This window comes from Gavia stellata, chromosome 32, assembly GCF_030936135.1.
Source record: "Gavia stellata isolate bGavSte3 chromosome 32, bGavSte3.hap2, whole genome shotgun sequence".
In the NCBI taxonomy this organism is placed as follows: domain Eukaryota; kingdom Metazoa; phylum Chordata; class Aves; order Gaviiformes; family Gaviidae; genus Gavia; species Gavia stellata.
In genome coordinates, this window is record NC_082625.1 from 403,005 (window position 1) to 419,372 (window position 16,368).

A 16,368-nucleotide genomic window follows, 5' to 3' on the forward strand; every position below is an offset into this window, starting at 1 on the left:
CCCAGCCTCGGCCCTGCGAAACCAGGCAGCTTGGACGGGGGGGGCTTCCCTGCTGCTCGCTGTCCCGCTAGCAGGAAGGTACCGGGGCCCTGCGCGGCCCCTCTCCCCCCGCCTGCATGGCTGAGAGCTCTTGGCAGTGCCGGCTGCGAGACGTGACCTGCTGGAGGCTGCCCGGAGCGGGACCTCCTTGGGCGGGGGGTTCTTGGGCTGCCACGCTCTGCCCCGTTTCTGCACCGCGGGAGCTGTGTCCGCCGAATCACTCGCGCGGAGGGGGGGCGGAGGCCGCCGCGCCCGGGGGGAGAAACGCTCCGGGAGGAGTCAGGAGCGCACAAGAGCCGGCGGATCCCCGCGGAGAGCGCGGCGGGGCCTGGCGCCACCGGCCCCATTGTTTCGGCTTTTCCTGCCCCGCGCCCCCGGCCCCCCCCGGCTGCGAGCGCTCCACCCCGCTCCCAGGGCTGGGTTGGCCGAGGGTCGGCTGCCGGGACGGGGGAGAGCTGGGGCCGGAGCCGCTGCCCTGCGGAGGCCCCTGTGCGCTGCCTCGCGGCCGCAGCGCCCGGCCGCGCTCGCTTATCGCCCGCCCCAGCCCCGCGGTTATCGGGCGGCTCCAGCTGGGCTGCTGCCGGGGACTCGGGGCCCAGCGCCCGCCCGGCCTCACGCAAAGCACCGCCTGGGCGAGGGCCCGGCGCTCTCCCCGCGCCTCGGGAGCCGCCGCCCCGGGGCCGCTGCCGAAGGCCGGAGCAGGCGGTGGGGCGGGCCGCCAGCCTGTCTCGGCACGGGCCTGCTCGCAGGAGCCGTCGCGGCTGCCGCGCTCCCCGTGCCGAGGCGGCGCCGGCCGCTTCCCTCCCCACGCGTCCCGCCGCGCGGACGCAGCCCCCTCGCAGGCGGCCCCGGCTCACCCCGGGGCTCACCCCGGCCTCCGGCGCAGCCACGGCGGTGGCGAGGCGGCTCCGGGCCCCGAGGGGCCGCGCGGCCAGGGGCAGGCGGCGCCGCCTCTTCCTGAGACCGCGACCTCCCTCCCGCTGCCGCTGCGGTGCCAAACACGGCGGGACCCCCTGGATGCCGCCCGCCGTTCCCCTTCCCGAGCGGGAGCGGCCCCGGCCCCGCGCGCCGCCACGGGCGCTGCGGCCGCTTGTCCCCCGCCGCCCGCCGTCCGCCTCTCCCCGCCGCGCCTCCCCATTGGCTGCCCTCCCGGGTGGTGGGCGTGGCCGCGGTGGGACCGGCCCGAACCGGCTCTCCCCGCAGGGGGCAGGAGGGAGGAGAAGGGCGGTCTGTCGGTCCTTCCCCCTGACTGGCCGCGCCGGGCCGAGTGGGCGGCCCAGCTCGCCGGAGCGGCGTCGCGATTGGCCGTCGGGAGGGCCAAGGGGGCGGGCCCGCGGCGGGCCCACCCCCGCCTCCGTGACCCGGCGCGGCGCTTATAGCGGGCGGCGCGGCGCAGCGCGGCGCGCGTGCGGAGATGGCGGCGGGCGTGGTGGGGCCGCGCGGCCTCCTGGCGCTGCTCCTCCTCGGCGGGTTGGCTGCCGGCGTCGCGGGGACAAGTACGGGCCGGCGGGGGCCGGGGGCCGGGGCGGCTCTAGGCCGGGGGGGCTCTGTGGGGCGGCGGGGCCCTGAGGGGGGCTCTGAGGCGGCCCGGCGGGGCTCCGCGGGGGGCCCGGCTCCGCGGGAGGGCTCTCGGGCGGGGGCTGGCTTCCGCGGCTGGGGGCCGCGGGGCTCCGCGGCGGGCTCGGGCGGCGCCGCCGGGGGGGCGGAGCGGCGCTGGAGCCGGCCGGGGCCGAGCAGGCGGCGGCGCGGGCGCCCTGCGGCGAGGCACGTCGCGCGGCGGGCGGGGCCGGGCGGCGGGCGGGGGGGGGGGCTCTCCGGGGGCGCCGCGGGGCTCGGCGGGGCCGGGGCGACGGCTGGGCCGGGCTGGGCGGCCGCGCTGCCCGGCGGCGCCGGCTCGCCCCGGCCGCGGCATCCCGGGCTCCGGCGGGAGGTCGGCCCCGCGGCGCGGCGAGCCGCCGTCCTGCGGTCCGTCCGCTGCTGCCGGGCCGCGCCTGGCCCGGGCCGGCCCCCGTAGGCGGGAGGACGGTGGAGTCGGCTGGCGCTTCCAGAGGCGCTGACTGGGCTTCCCCGTAGTAAAAATGAGAACGTTTATTCCTCGCAGCCGCTTCTCCGGTTTCCGGGGCTTATGCGGAGTAACAGGTCTCTAGGCTTTAAAACCTTAAAGATGTTCACATGATGCTTAAGTTGATAATCCCCTAATGAGGAAACAATGCCTGCTCTTGGTCTCTGGCCGTTCGTGATGTGTGGCTGGAAGCTGGCTGCAGTGCTGGGAAGTACAGTAGCCTGTTGTGCTTTTCGGTAGCCAACAACCCCAAACGAGCCGGGATTTGCCGTGCGCTGTTGCTCTGACACTTCATTTTCTCACTTCTTGAGCTAGCGTCAAAGGACCCTGCCCGATCAGTGTGTTCAGAGCCACAGGTGAGCAGGCTGCCTTGGCAAACACAGCGGTGTTTTGCCCGGAGGACTCTGCAGTCTCTGATTCAGACGTGGCGCAGGAGGTGCTGATGGTAAAGGCTTTGTTTTGTTGTGAGCAGTAGGCTGCTGTTTCTGGCTGTTTAGCATATCGCATACTAAAAAATTTGTAGCCTGTTTGTGGAATCAGACTTACTTCAGTGTGGTAGAGCCAAACCCAAAGATTGAAGCAAAAGAGTGGGAGGATTCTGAAAAATCCAGGAGTAGTGACAGAAGTGTCTGCTCCAGTATTTCCTTGCAGCAGAGTTGCATTTTAATACTGCAGAACAGAAGGGCGGGGAGAGCTGCCTTCTAAACTTCACGCTTAGGGTAGAATGTGAGTTTCATAAACTAACCTGGAACTGCCTGTGTCAGCAGCTTCCTGCTCCCTCTGCCACACTGAGCGCCGGCTGGGCCCTGCGGTGAGCAGTCTCTTCCCCAAGGGATTGACACGAATGAGATGTGGAGAAGGCTGTTTCTATCCTTGGTCTGAAAAAGCCTCTGAAGGAAGAACTGCTCCGCAGGCCCATCAGTTGTGTAACGTGCATGTCGTGCCCTGGCTGTGGGGCTCTTGGGCTCACTGTGTGACAATGCTGATTCTTCAGGTAAGCAGAGTAGGGGGCTGGAGAGTGAGGGGTTTTACCTCTCAACAGCGTTTAGGTTGGCTTTATGGAGCAGACTCCATGAGAGGTGGTCCTTTAATCTGCAGCGTCTTGACTTTTGGTAGCTCACCGTGCAGAACAAGTGGCTGAAGTGTAGGTAGGTGTGTGCTTGGACTCTGTGCCCTCAGGATGAGGTATCCTGACTGAAAGCGCTTGTCTTTGACTTGGTTGTGTAGTGACTGCCCAGTTATGAAAAACTTAAGGGGAGAGTAGATTTTATAGCTGTTAGTGGAAATGGCAAAAACTGTCAGATCCCCATATATCCCCTTCCGAGGCCAAGAAACAAAGGTCATGCCAGGGAGGAGAGTGTACCCTGCGGGACTGTGCAGGCTCCTGCCAGGCTTGGCTGCCCTGAGCACAGACACTGTTTACACCACGAGGACTCCTCCCTCTGCTTGGGGCCAGGGAGAGGGGGGGAGAGGTTGTTTTTAGTTTGAAGGTGACTTGGGAGAACGTTATCTGCTCTTGTCTGCCTTCACCACTGTCCGGCTTGATCGGATATTGCACTGCGCCCAAGAGGAGTCTCCAGCTCAGTTCTGTGAAAATGTCTTGGTTTTGTGAGCTGGTTTCAACTTGCAGCCCATCACCGTTTGGAAAACATTTGAGTAGCTCTGGTCGATTCCAGCAGGTTGATGCTGGCTGTGCTCGTATGCCCCTGGACTCTGCAGATGCTTTCCCCAGCCTTGAGTGCCCAGGATTTTGATTGCCTGGTCTGCTTTGTGTTGGGAGGAGAGGGGATATGAATCCCATGTGAATGCAAATGGCACTTGCTGTTGTAACTGCTTGCTGAAACTTTTTAGCCTGTCTGAACTGCATGAAGTACCCTCTAACTCAGAGCAAATAACCTTGCAACAGCTTATTTTGTCAGCATACAATAATTACCTTGTATCTCTAAGAAAAAAAAGCAACCAACCTTGATCTTTACTAGCTCCCACTTTAAATCAGGCTGTAGTTAAAATGGGACAGGCTTCTACAAGTGCTGTAGTCAGTTCCGTGACTTTTCAAAATTAGGTGGTTGGGAGTGTTTAATCACAGGTCTGTGGTATAAAAAAACCAAACCGTTTGGCGCATGGGCCAGTTGTTCTAGAAATGAAACTCAGCGTATCAGAAAGTTGTGTACAGCTGATACCCCCATACATCTTTTGGGACACCCATCACCTCCCACTTCATTAAAATCAGTTCCAAGAAGATTGTTCTGGTGTCTCTGGTACAATTCTGTCATCTGGAGTCACTTGGAAACCTTGAAACCTCTGCAGAAGTGTTGTTGAATGGTGCATTTCTGAATGTAACCAGCAGTACTGTGGTCGGTGTATGAAATAGCAACAGTTTTTTAGCCCCCAAGTTACTCCCAGACCTCTGTTTTAAGGTGCCTCAGTTTTCAGTATCAGCCTTCTCAAAGTGTCTTGGTCTCATATGAGGGTCAGATCTCTCCTTCCTTGTTGAGGTATGTTTATTCTTCCAGACTTCTAAAGCTTTAGTATGTGAAACTAATTTTTCCTTTGAGAAATGTGGAATTTATTTATTCAGAACTCTGAAACTTACCTTGCAGACTGACTTGTGTTTGGGCAAACTTGGTTTTGTAATACTGATTTGTTTCTATGCTCACAAAAAATGGTCATAGGATTTCTTATTAAAACATCTTCAGGCATTCAAAAAGCAAACAAAAAAAATTCACTCCCACACCCACCTCGTTTGTGCCTGTAGGTCATGGTATATATGTGGAGGGTTGTATATAATCATGAACTTTAAGTGCTTAATAACTGAGTAAATTAATTTATTGGAAGCAGTCTTGGTGTGCGGGATGCCCCGTAAGCCCGCTCTTGGCACATCTGAAGTGCAGTTAGTGTGCGGGAAGGACGTGTCGCAAGCTTCATTAGTTCTTCTTAAATCTGACTGAGGTTGAGTCATGTAAGTAACCTTGACCCACGAATGATGTGTTTTCCTGAAGCGATGTTGCTAGAGCCTCCCTTCCTGCCCCTTCCAAGAGCAGCTCCCCAGGGCCCTGCCCTTCTCCTGGCTGCCTTGTAATGACTCGGGCAGCCTGTGCCTGGGGACCGCTGGCTGCCGTGGCTGTGCTGTGCATGGCTAGTAGCCTAAAGATGTTTGGCAGCACAGCTTTCCGCGGTCCAGTGGCTCACAGACCTACCTTTGGACTGTCTGTTTTCGAAAGCTGAACCCCCTGGCCTCTTGCTGCAAGAGCAGTTTGAAAAGTACTGTAGTTTTGGCCTGCAGCTGCTTCTCATGCTTTTAATCTGTTTAGTTACTAATTTAGCTCTGTGAAGTTATCTTGCCTGAGATGAAAAGTCTGATTTCACTGTTTGTATGACAACAAACGTTACACATTTCCTCACCTGGCTTGTGACATCCTGCAGGCTGCAAGGCATTCCTCCCCCCTCAAAAAAGCTGTTATCTTATTATGTTTAAAAGTATCTGCCGGGCATCTTGGTGAGCTGAGTGATGAAACAAGTGTGTGAGAGCGGGATCAGCCCATGCAGCGCAGCGAGGGCTGGCAGATGAGCCCAGCAAAGGGTGCGGTACCTGTAGCAGTGGGCGCTGCCGTCAGCAGCCACCTAGCAAAGGTGCTGCCCGTCCTCCGCAGTGGGACACGAGTGGGGTCCTGCTGTCTTGCTGCTGCCAGCCTTCCGTCACAACCTGCAGTGGGGCTTTGGCAGACCCGTGGAGTACCTTGCCAGAGCATGGGGGATGCTAAAATGGTGTGCGGACCATGGAGGCTGGATAAGCCCTTGCAGCAAAAATCCGTTGCTGTCTTCATCCTGAACTGAAGGTGCTTGGAGACCGGGCGAGGGTCGGGGGAAGTGTTGCAGACTCTTGTTCTGCCCTGATGAGCATTGTCCTGTAAGGCCGTCCCTCGCAGAAGGCGGGCGATGCCATGACTGCTGTGGGTTTCTTGTTTGGATAGTGGCAAATACTGTGTGCTGATTTGTATGTTCTGGTTTTGCAGCGGAGTTGTAGGAAGTATTGTTGGCTGGAGATGCAACAATTCAAAATAACAGCCCTGTCCAAACTGGGCAGAGTTCAGAGAGCGTGGAGGGGTGGGAGGGAAGAGTACACTGATCTGAAGATTGTGTGTGGCCTCTTCTCAATGGCTGAATTTTTTTGCTTGTAGAGAGTGAATTCTTGCTTTGCACTAACACTTTGCACTAATACCTCTTCAACTCATAGCTGGTTTTATAAAGTCACCGCTGTCTCAAAAGAGACTGACTCAGGACAGCGTCGAGTTGTACTGCGAGGCGATTGGCAATCCTATCCCTGAGATCCAGTGGTGGTTTGAGGGAAACGAGCCAAATGAGACCTATGCTCAGCTCTGGGATGGCGCACGGCAGGACCGTGTAAAAATCAACGCCACCTACAACCTGCACTCTACCAGTACCATCTACATCGCAAACCTCACAAGCGACGACTCGGGCATGTATGAGTGCCGGGCTAGCAACGACCCTGACCGCAATCACTTGTCGAAGAGCCCCAAAGTCAAGTGGATCCGTTCCCAGGCGAACATTTTTGTCATCGAACGTGAGTGGCCACACTGAGGCCTTGGCACTTGCTAGGACACCAGTGTCTTGAGTCTCCTGCCATGCTCACCCCTGCACCTGTGTCCTGTGGCTCCTGAAAGCTCCCCTCACCCTCCCACCCCAGCTGTAGAACTGAGAGACTCCCACCCTCTGTCATCTCCCTCACCACCTGTGACGTGCCCCGAAATGGCCCTGCTCAAAAAGGGTTGTGGCTTCCCAAACAAAACTCCCTTCAGCAATCCCGTGCCTTTTCTGGAGCCAAAGACCTGGAACCTTACTGCTTATTCCCAAGTGCCTCTGAGTCCCAGTGCTGGCTTGCGGAATTGAGTCTTTGATTCTGCGGTAGACTCTCCCTAACCACCACGGACAAACCGGCCCTTCCCTACAGCTCGTACAGCTTCTGCTCCTGTGAACAGTCTTGCTTTAAGCTTGCTTTCTTGCTAGTGATACAAGCTGTGGGGAACAAAACCTGCTTTGAGTTTCCTGAGATGCAACCGTTTTTGAAATGGCCGTGTCTGTGTGCGACACTGAATGTGATGTAGTTGCTTGTCCTGTGGAAATGACCAGATTCCCTCTACGTACAGAGCTGGCAGTCGAGCTCTGGAGCTAACAGGCGGCTGCTTTTAGAAACCTGGGCCAGTGTGAGGGAATTTAATGTCCTGCTAAGGTCTTACCATGGAACCTGAAGTTAGCAGAGCAGCATAGCAGTCTTTTCAGCATAAATGTGCTAGGGAATACTGAACTCCAGCAGAACCTTCTTCCAGTGGAATTTGGGTAGGAGGAAAAGCAAAATGCCTGTCAGCCCTGTGCAAAAATTGTTCCTTCCAAGAGATTGAGATTGGGAGGAAGGGTAGGAACTGTAGTGCCACCAGGGCTGTGTAATGGTGCTGCTAATGGCAGTTGTTTTCTTGGTCTGCCTCCTACAAGTAGAAATGCCTGAGTCATCTTATGTTGCATAATTTACTGCTGCTTGGTGCATGGAGGCGCAGGACCTTTTGGAGTCATGGTTCTGTGTGTTCTCCCTGGAGTAAATCTAACTAGAATCTTCTGGGCTGCATCAGATGATGCACATATTGCTGACATACGGTCTAGTTCGCTACCCCTCACAACAGAGGGCCTTGACTGCCATCAATTATGTTACCTAGAGGTGTCTAAATCTGCTCAGATTCTGGAAGGTGTTGACACAGTGAGTGCTGTAGTGGCTCATAAAAGCAGAGCATCATACATGCTCTGCCCTTCACAGTATGACCTTTTCCATTGCTTATTGAGCACTTAGCTCTGCTGGAGCTGCACCCATTGGAGGGACAACAGGGACTCAAAACTACCCAGAGTACATGGCAGCGATCCTGCTCGCAGTGGGAGCAGCTGCAGGGTCAGCATCGGTTATTGCTAGGTGCAGCCAGGCCCTAGTTGCCGGGTTTTCAAGTCTCTCCTGTTTTGGTATCATCAGTTCTGGTAGGAAACTGTGTGCAAAGGTAAGTGAAAGCTATGATAGAGACAAGGAGCTGTGGGTTTTGCATTAAAGGTTCTTGGGCAGGCGTGTGACCTCTGGGATACCACATGTTAATGTCAATTGAATTATTTATGAATGCAGGTCCAGACATCAAAGTTAACGTAACCGATGTTTCTGGCAAGCTGGTCCTCACCTGTAACATGGCTGTACCTTACCTGGACATCGAGGGTCATGAATGGATGCATGGGGACAAGATACTTCAAACGGACACGGACTCGAGTGCTTTCACCAGTTACACGTGAGTGTTGGGGCAAAGTCAGATAAGAATCTGAACACAGGGGACAGGTTTTTTACCAGAGGCAGTTAATGTTTCCTAGCAGCTGAACCCAAAGCTAAGTGCTTGTAGTCTTGCTGAAAATGTAGGCTTTTAAACTTCAGAACATAAGATGAGCTAAACAAAGTTTTGGTAAGGCCCAACACTTTCTCCTTTATGGAGAGGAGGGGGCAAAAAGGAGGAGGAGGGGAAAGTTACATGCCACAAATATCCTCTTAGTAAGAGAAGTTCTGCTGCTTCATGTTTTTATGCAGGCGTTCAGCTGGGCTTTGTTGGTTTGTCAGGTGCATCATGGCTGGGGCTGCTGCCTGGCCTGTGTCTGCACTGCCATCGGTCTGCTAGAGCTGTTTTCCCAGAGCTTTGAGGGGCCCCTGCTCCCCAGAGGCCATGTGTGGAGCGAGAGACTCCAGTGTAGTTGTCTCTGCCTTTGGGTTTTATGTACCTTTCCAAAGTCCAACCGTTCTTACAGAACAAGCTGGGAAGCTGCCTACAAGCTATGGTCGATGCTCAGGAACTGTTTGCAGGGTGTAGCTGAGCAGAAGCGGGAATACCGGCCTTATTGTAACAGTGCAGTGAGCTTTCCTTTCTGATTACAGTCAGGCCTGGCTGGCACTGACCCAGCAGCTGTAGAGGCATCATGTCCTTTTGTACGGCAGTGCCGACGTGCCTGTCTCCCCATAGCAACAGGGAGCTGAACAAGGATTAAAGTATTTATAACCCAGCCTCCCTCGCGTGACCTCAATTCCTTAGCCGAGTGGTTTTTGGAAGTGGGAAGCACCATGCACGGCACAACTAACAAACAGCCTGTTGTCCCAGTGTAGCCACGGGACTGAAACTTTGCTTGCCCCTTCCCTCGAGTGGGTATTACTAAGCTGCAGAATGAGATGTTTGTTGCAGTGCAGCATAATCCACTAAATCTCATTGCAGCAGCTTTACAAAAAGGAAAATGGGAGAGTTCTCCCTGCGCTTGGATCAATCCAGGGTAACTCAGCCTGGGTGTTTCTTTGCCGCTGCTTTGCCATGTGTTCCAGTGGGCTTTCTTGCATGGGAAGAACAGCCTTCCTCCGACTCTGTTGTCCTAAGCTCCTTGCCTGTCTCCTTTCGAGGTGAACTGCAGCAGGGCTGATGTCTTGCATGAGGTGTGTGGCTGTGTCCTGGGTTGTGCTAACTAGAGGACTCTTGCTGCACTTCAGATCTGTTGGCTTTGCTCAGCAGGGTGTGATTTTTTCTTAATGAGCTTGGGGTCTGTATGGAAGAGGGAAGAGCATGGAGTTGGCCACTTCGGAAGTGTGCATATGGCATTGCACCTGATGATGGTGTAATGTTGTCCTGGTGCTCCTGGTTTTCTTCATCTATACTAGCTAACAGTCTAGGTCTTAATTTTTTTTCCTTTATAAAAGCCGTGAGGGCAAGAGTGCTTTGGGTTAGGGAGTGGAAGCTGCTGGTTTTCAGGATTCAGGACACAAGATCAGGAGGTCTCAGTGATCACTGGCTTAACAGACCCATGTCAGACTTTGTGTATGTGAAATCCTCTTCTGCCTTCCTTGATGTGTGGGGAGAGAAGGGTGGAGAGTTGGATTGCTGTAGGGATGTGATGTAAATACTGGCACTGGAATGGGAGAAATAGCCTATGGAGGAGGTTGCTGATGCTTATAGGTATCTGTTTCCATGTGTCTGGAGTTTGGTAACAGTTTGTAGATAAGTCAGTTGTCCTTATCTGACATCCTGGTTTTTGGTAGAATCGAGGGGAAGATGGAAGAGCACTCTGGCATCTATGAATGTGTCTACAAAACAAGCCCGGTGATAAAAGGACAAGTGAATATTTCAGGTAACTTCATATGTTTGCTTCTGGGTCTGAGGAGGGGAGTGGGGAAGCTTTGTTATCTTTTCAGCTTCTTGAAAAGCTGCTTTTTAGCCCTTACTAATAAGGCTGCAGGACTCTACATGTGTGCTACCAGACTTGCTCTGTGAGGCAACTCCATTTTATCAGGCAGCTAAGGTGTCTGTAGGGACAGCTCTTAGACCTTGCATTAAATCATCTTTCTGCTGTGGGTATGTTCCTACAAGAATAATGGGAGAGGGATAATAACTGGTGGACAAATCTGAGTCTTTCTTGAAGCAGCTTGATGTGCTTTTCTGTCTGAAAATGCCAAACAATGGGCAAGTGAGTGGAATAGACCCACTATCGCATTTCTTAAACTGAAGTCAAGCTTTATGGGTAACTTTGATTCTGTCTAGGTGGACTGCAGGGAGTACAAATCTCTTATGTGTTTTCTGTAATGAGGTGTCTGATTTTCTTTTTCTCTTGCTGTAGTTCCACCCCAAGTGATGGCATACAAGAAGTCTGAGCATGGGAATGAGGGGGACACAGGCGTGCTGATCTGCAAGAATCCGTCTTTCCCTGCTGTCAGCTCTTGGATCTGGTACAAAAATGGTCAAGAGGTAAGTGCTGTGGTTTGCTTTTTCTCCCCTTCTGCCTACCCTGCTTCCCAGCAAAGAGGTGGAGGACCTTGTCCCATCAGAATTAGCTGTTTCAGAGTAGCCTCCTCAATGCCATGGCAAGGAGGATTTCTGTAGTGGGAGGACCATGCATTGTAAGTGAGCAGCTCCCCTCATGTCAGCACTGCCCTGAGAGCTGTCTCTCTTTCTCCTTCCCTCCAGCGCATCATGAATGGTTCTGGTCGATACATTATCAAGTCCAGTGACAACAAGACAGAGTTACGCATTCTTAAACTGAATATTGAGGAGGATACAGGTGACTACCACTGCAATGCCAGCAACTCTCATGGCTTTGGTAGTGCTACAGTAAACCTGCGTGTACGCAGCCGCCTGGCAGCACTCTGGCCCTTCCTGGGTATTGTGGCAGAAGTCCTCGTTCTTGTCACCATCATCTTCATCTATGAGAAGAGGAGGAAGCCAGATGAGGTTCTTGATGGTAAGAGGTGGGGTTAAATCTTTCTGGGGAGACCAAGCAACTTGTAGGGTGCAGGCAAAGTGTTCTCATAGAGAACTTGGAGTTCCCTTTGTCAGGTGGGCATTAATTAGAGCACTGCTTCTCAGGGTACTTATTGTAAAACCATGGTAGTCTTTAGCAGGCTACTTTAGCCATGAAGTTGTAAGTAATTGCACTGTTTCTGACAGTCCTTCAGCAAGCTGTGCTTTGGATCTGGAGCAAGATTAAGATTCAGCAGGGGTCAACCTGACCCTTTGTCTCACTAGTTCCTCTGCACTTTGCTCAAGTGCTTCGTGTGAGTGTCTGCAGGACTGGGTTTTCTTTGGCAGCTGACATTCTGGAGGAGCTGATTTCTGAATAAGTAGTAAGCTTTTCTGGTGCTGCAAAATCAGGGAACTGTGTCAGTGGCTCCATAAGACCAGGCTTAGCTTAATTCAGGTTCAGTTCATGGATCTGTTTTGGATCCTCAGATCCACACATCCTGACTCTCAGAGGCTTCCTCAAAGCCTAGTGCTATCTTTAATCTGTTCTGGAAATACCAGCTCCTCCCTTTCCTTATCAGTAAGAATCTGCATTGTGTTAGCCCAGCTGCCCCTCCCTTATCTGATCCAGTTAACAATGAAGTGTAAATGCTTGGTATCCTTCCTGCTTGCTGGGTCGGGCCCCTTAGCCCTCTGCTAGGGAACAGCACATCAGGTCGGCAGAGTGGTGTGAGGTGCAGCAGAGAGACTAAAACCAAATATCCCTCCCCTGACTACAGGGCTTGGCGAATTCTACTCAAGGCAGTTTTACAAGCAGATGCTTTCACAGAATCACTAAGGTTGGAAAAGACCTGTAAGATCATCAAGTCCAACCATAAAAAAAAAACCACCACACATTGACACTCTTGGCTGGAAGGCAGATGTTGTCTTTAAGGATGTCATAGCTGCATCTTCCAGTAAAAAAAGAAACTATAGCCTGTGTGTGTTGAGTGATCTGGCTTCTAGTGACATCAGCCTGGTCCAGATCATGTTGAGTGCTGACCTGTCAGAGCTGTAGCAGATGCTTTGACAGATGAAGACAGGGCATGTATACTGAAGTGTCCTGATGCTCCTTGACCAGAGCTCTTAAGCTCAGGTTCCCAAGTGCTTGTGGATGAGGACGCAGCATCATATCTGTTTGACAAACATACACAGCTTTACACTTTCCTGGTGTAAAGTGGTTCTCTCTCCCCAAAAGTCTTTGTAGCTTTCCCTCTCTTGAGAGGAGGTAACAGTAAGGCATTGCTGAGCCAGCTCAGACAAATGCTGTTCCTCATGGTACATGGTTGTGAATTGGCCACTCCCTGTTACCTGGGATGGGGAGAGTCTGGCTTGTGTATGGTGTGATATCCTTGCTGGTGTTACCTTTCCACTCTTCCTTTCTCTGCTGCTGGGTACTACCTCAAATGGTAAGTAGAAGATAGTTCCAGCCATGTTTCTGCATCTGTCCTCTCACCAGCTGTATGCAGATCTTGGTGCCCAAGGCAGTCCCAATGCTTAGAGCGTGGCCCTCACTGCTCAGTGCCATTTGAGGGGAGCCTGGACTGTGGAAGAGATGATGGGGAGCCTTCTGTTGAAAGGTGGCAGATTGCAAGGAGCTGGTGAAAGGCCCCAGGGCTTGGCATGTGTTGGCAGAGATGTTTTAGCTGTGCTTCCCAGTGTAGCAAGAATGTCGTGTGCAGTGTGTTTATTTTGATTTCACAAAATGTGTGGGGAGGAAGAAGGGTGTACTGCTGCTGATGCTCAGAGCCTCATTCCTGAAACATCCTGTTTGGATTCCCCGTTACTTGCTGTTGAAGTCTGTGCTTGGATCTGGGAGCCATCTGAGTTGGTGGTGCTGTGGGGTGAGAGCAGCAGGTAGATCAGTGGCAGCTGTGCTGTCTTGCTGGGTGGATCTGTGGTGCTCTTCTCCAGTTTTAAGTGCTGGTGGTGGGAAGACTGGCTGGTATGCTGAGGATACACGGGGTGCAAATGTTAAACAGGTGTTACCAGTTGGCAGTGCTGCTTCAGAGACTGCCTGCATGCTTCCCTGTGTAATTCTACTTCTGTGGCCTCCTGGGGTACTCAGGTGTGCCTCAGGGTTAATGAGGTGCCAGCCTGACCTCTGCTGATGGGTGGGGGTGGTGGTGACTTGGTTATCCTGTGAGCCAAGCCTACCCTGTGCCAAAAGAAGCAACTGCGTAACAGGAGCTTATGCCTAAGTTTGTGCCTTGTCTAAGCTTAGACAAGAAGCAGCTTAACACTCACACAGGGAATGGTAGTGTTCTGGTAAGAAGTAGCCCTCTGCTCTGTCAGGCCCCGGTGAAACAGGAGCTCTGAGAGAGATGACATTTTGGGTTCAGTCCTGTGCAGGCAGTAATATCCAGTAACCTGTCTGGAATGCAGTCCCCAGAGTTTTAAGAGGTGGCAGAGATTACTTCTTACATGCTCTTCCCTGACGCTGTTTGTTCTTTCTTTCTGTGCTGTCCTAAATGTGAAGATGATGATGGAGGTTCTGCACCACTGTAAGTACCTTGCTTTTTCCTACTTAGCCAGATTTGTACTGGCAGATCACATACATCCAGGGAATCTGCTCTGAATATGAAAGCTAGCTGGAGTGGGAATAACACTAGCTTGCTGGGTGGGAGACTTTTCCCCCATAGTTCGTTTTAATGTTGCCTGTGTATAAACCACACTATAACTGGGGATGGCACCAGTGTCTCAAACTGACACTGTTCTGGTAACTAATCTCATCTTGCCTTATCTTGACCATCTATTTGGTCCTGAATTACATTAGTGGGTAGGGTGGGGCTTGTGCTTTTTCTTTCCTCACTGCCCCTTTTCTCTTTCCAGGAAAAGCAATGCCACAAACCACAAGGACAAGAATGTCCGCCAGAGAAATGCTAACTAAGAGCCGGGGCAGGTGAGTGTCACTCCTGAGGGCGGTTGCAGCTGAGAACAGCTGCTGTGCCAGGCTCTTCACATCCTCACAGCGAAGGGCTCCTACAGTGGCCCGAGGTTCCTGTCTCTAGCTGTAACCTAGCTGGAGCTCTTTATCAGCTGCTCACAGCTCTGGCCCAGCTGCAGTATCTGCATCTGTGAAGGGTCTCTGGAAGAAGCGGAAGGATCCATGCAGGCAGAGGCTCTTCTGGCCCAACATTGTACTGCAGGATCTGGGGAGGTCAGGGGGAACATGTGTTGCTGTGAAGTTCAGGCACAGGCTATTAGTAGCCTCCTAGGAACCTGCCAAAGCTGCTGGGACTGCATGTGGGGAACAGCAGTGTGTCTGGGGAGAAGAAAGTGTTAGACTCTACTGTGGGGCTCTAAAGCGTGGGAAGGTCAGGACTGCCTGGTAACTCCTGCCCTGGACTCAAGCAGGAGATGAGTCCTAGCCCACAGCTTGACTGAAGGGCAGCCTTTGTCGTGTACTGCTCTGTCAACCCCCTCTAGCACAGTGCAGCCTTACTGGTACAACTGAGTTATCTAACTGGCTTTTCTTTCTCTCCTGCCAGGTGATGTGTAGATGAAGAACTCATCTGGACAATTTTGTTTTCTTCTAATTTTTCGGTAAAATAGCACCATGAAATATTCTAGTGCGTCTTTGCGATTCAGTTACTTCACTTTCTAAAGAAACTTAAGTTGTAGAATCTAAAATACACTTTTTTTAAAAAAAGAGTTGTGGGAGGGTTTTTCTACCTGTAAATGTAAATCCCTTGTTTCTGGTAGTCTAGGTCACTGGCTGTCTCTGTCCTAGGTTTCTTCATGTTGGTACAGAGGGGGTGGGTGGGAGTACAACTTACTACTTCCTCACCTCTGGGAAGAACAGGGTGTGTTGGGTAGGGCTGTTCTGAAATGCCTTCCTCGCCCCACTTCAGTGTTTGAGGCCATTCACGGAGCTGTGGATAAGACCTGAACATGCAGTGAAATGTGCGCAGTTCCTTGCGTGCTGCTCCACTGGATGTGGCTGGCCTGGCCTGTGTTCCCAGCAGGCCTGTTGTCCTGCCCTGTTTGCATGGGTCCAGGAGAAACTGCTTTGGTGACTGTCTGGAGACGACCTGATCTGACCGAAGGGTTTAGGAAGGTAGTTCTGTGTCTTTCCCAGTGCATCACCTGGAGCAAGGCTGCACCCTTCCCTAGTGTGGAAGTGGCATGTGTCCTGTAAGCCACTCGGCCAGGGCCACCGGGCACATCTCCTGGTGCGGCTCCTGGGGAGGAGCAAGCGAAGGGCTCGTTCCCCAGCGTGCACCACACCACCCGGACCCGCACGCAGTGCCATTCCATCAGGCAGATTCCCAGTCAGCTCCTGCAGAGCTGCTTTAGTTACCCTCTTCAACAGACAACCAGGAGGCAGTGTTAGAGCTGGACACTGGATAAATATGATTTCTGTTAACTTATTTCATGGGTTGTTAGTATCTCTTCTCAAGTTGCTACAGTGGGGGATAGGGGCAGAGTGAACAGGGGCTGCAGTGCTGGGGGGGCAGTTTAACAGTGTGTGTTGTGCTTGAGCCATCGTGATGTTTGTGTGACATAGGAGCCTGAGAGCAGATGAGTGCTCAGTGGAGTCTAATGCCTTTATTGCTGGGTAGCATTGAACTGTTCCATCTGTTAACACACTTCACAAATAAAGATGATTCCTCTCTTTTTTTCCATCTTTGTTTGGACTCTGGTCTCTTCCCTGCTGGCTGGACCCCTGGGTTGCCTGACCTGCCGATTCATTTCTGGCTCCTCTGGCTGTAAAACATGATGCTGTGTCTCACAGTCAGTGCCAGCTCTGGCTGCACTCTAATCACAAGTATTTGCAGCTTGAGAGATGTTCAAGCCTTTGAAGGGAGATGAGTGTTGCTCCCTGCTCTTCAGAGCCTGGAGGAGTGCTGGTCACTAGGATGCGCTTGCCTGTTTGGGGACAGGCGTCACCTTGCCTCAGCATCTTGTGGCTGTGGGGTCAAG

The 16,368-nt window shown here is 53.1% G+C and overlaps 1 protein-coding gene across 1 annotated transcript; it reads left to right on the plus strand.

Moving 5' to 3' along the window:
- Positions 1-1,453: 1,453 nt before the first annotated feature.
- BSG (basigin (Ok blood group)) lies at positions 1,454-16,068 on the plus strand. Its single transcript, XM_059831734.1, has 9 exons — positions 1,454-1,535; positions 6,336-6,683; positions 8,277-8,433; positions 10,209-10,297; positions 10,784-10,911; positions 11,131-11,404; positions 13,922-13,946; positions 14,275-14,344; positions 14,934-16,068. Exons 1-8 carry the CDS (start codon positions 1,454-1,456, stop codon positions 14,330-14,332), a joined length of 1,161 nt encoding a protein of 386 aa, XP_059687717.1. The 3' UTR covers positions 14,333-14,344; positions 14,934-16,068.
- The last annotated feature ends 300 nt before the right edge of the window (positions 16,069-16,368 follow it).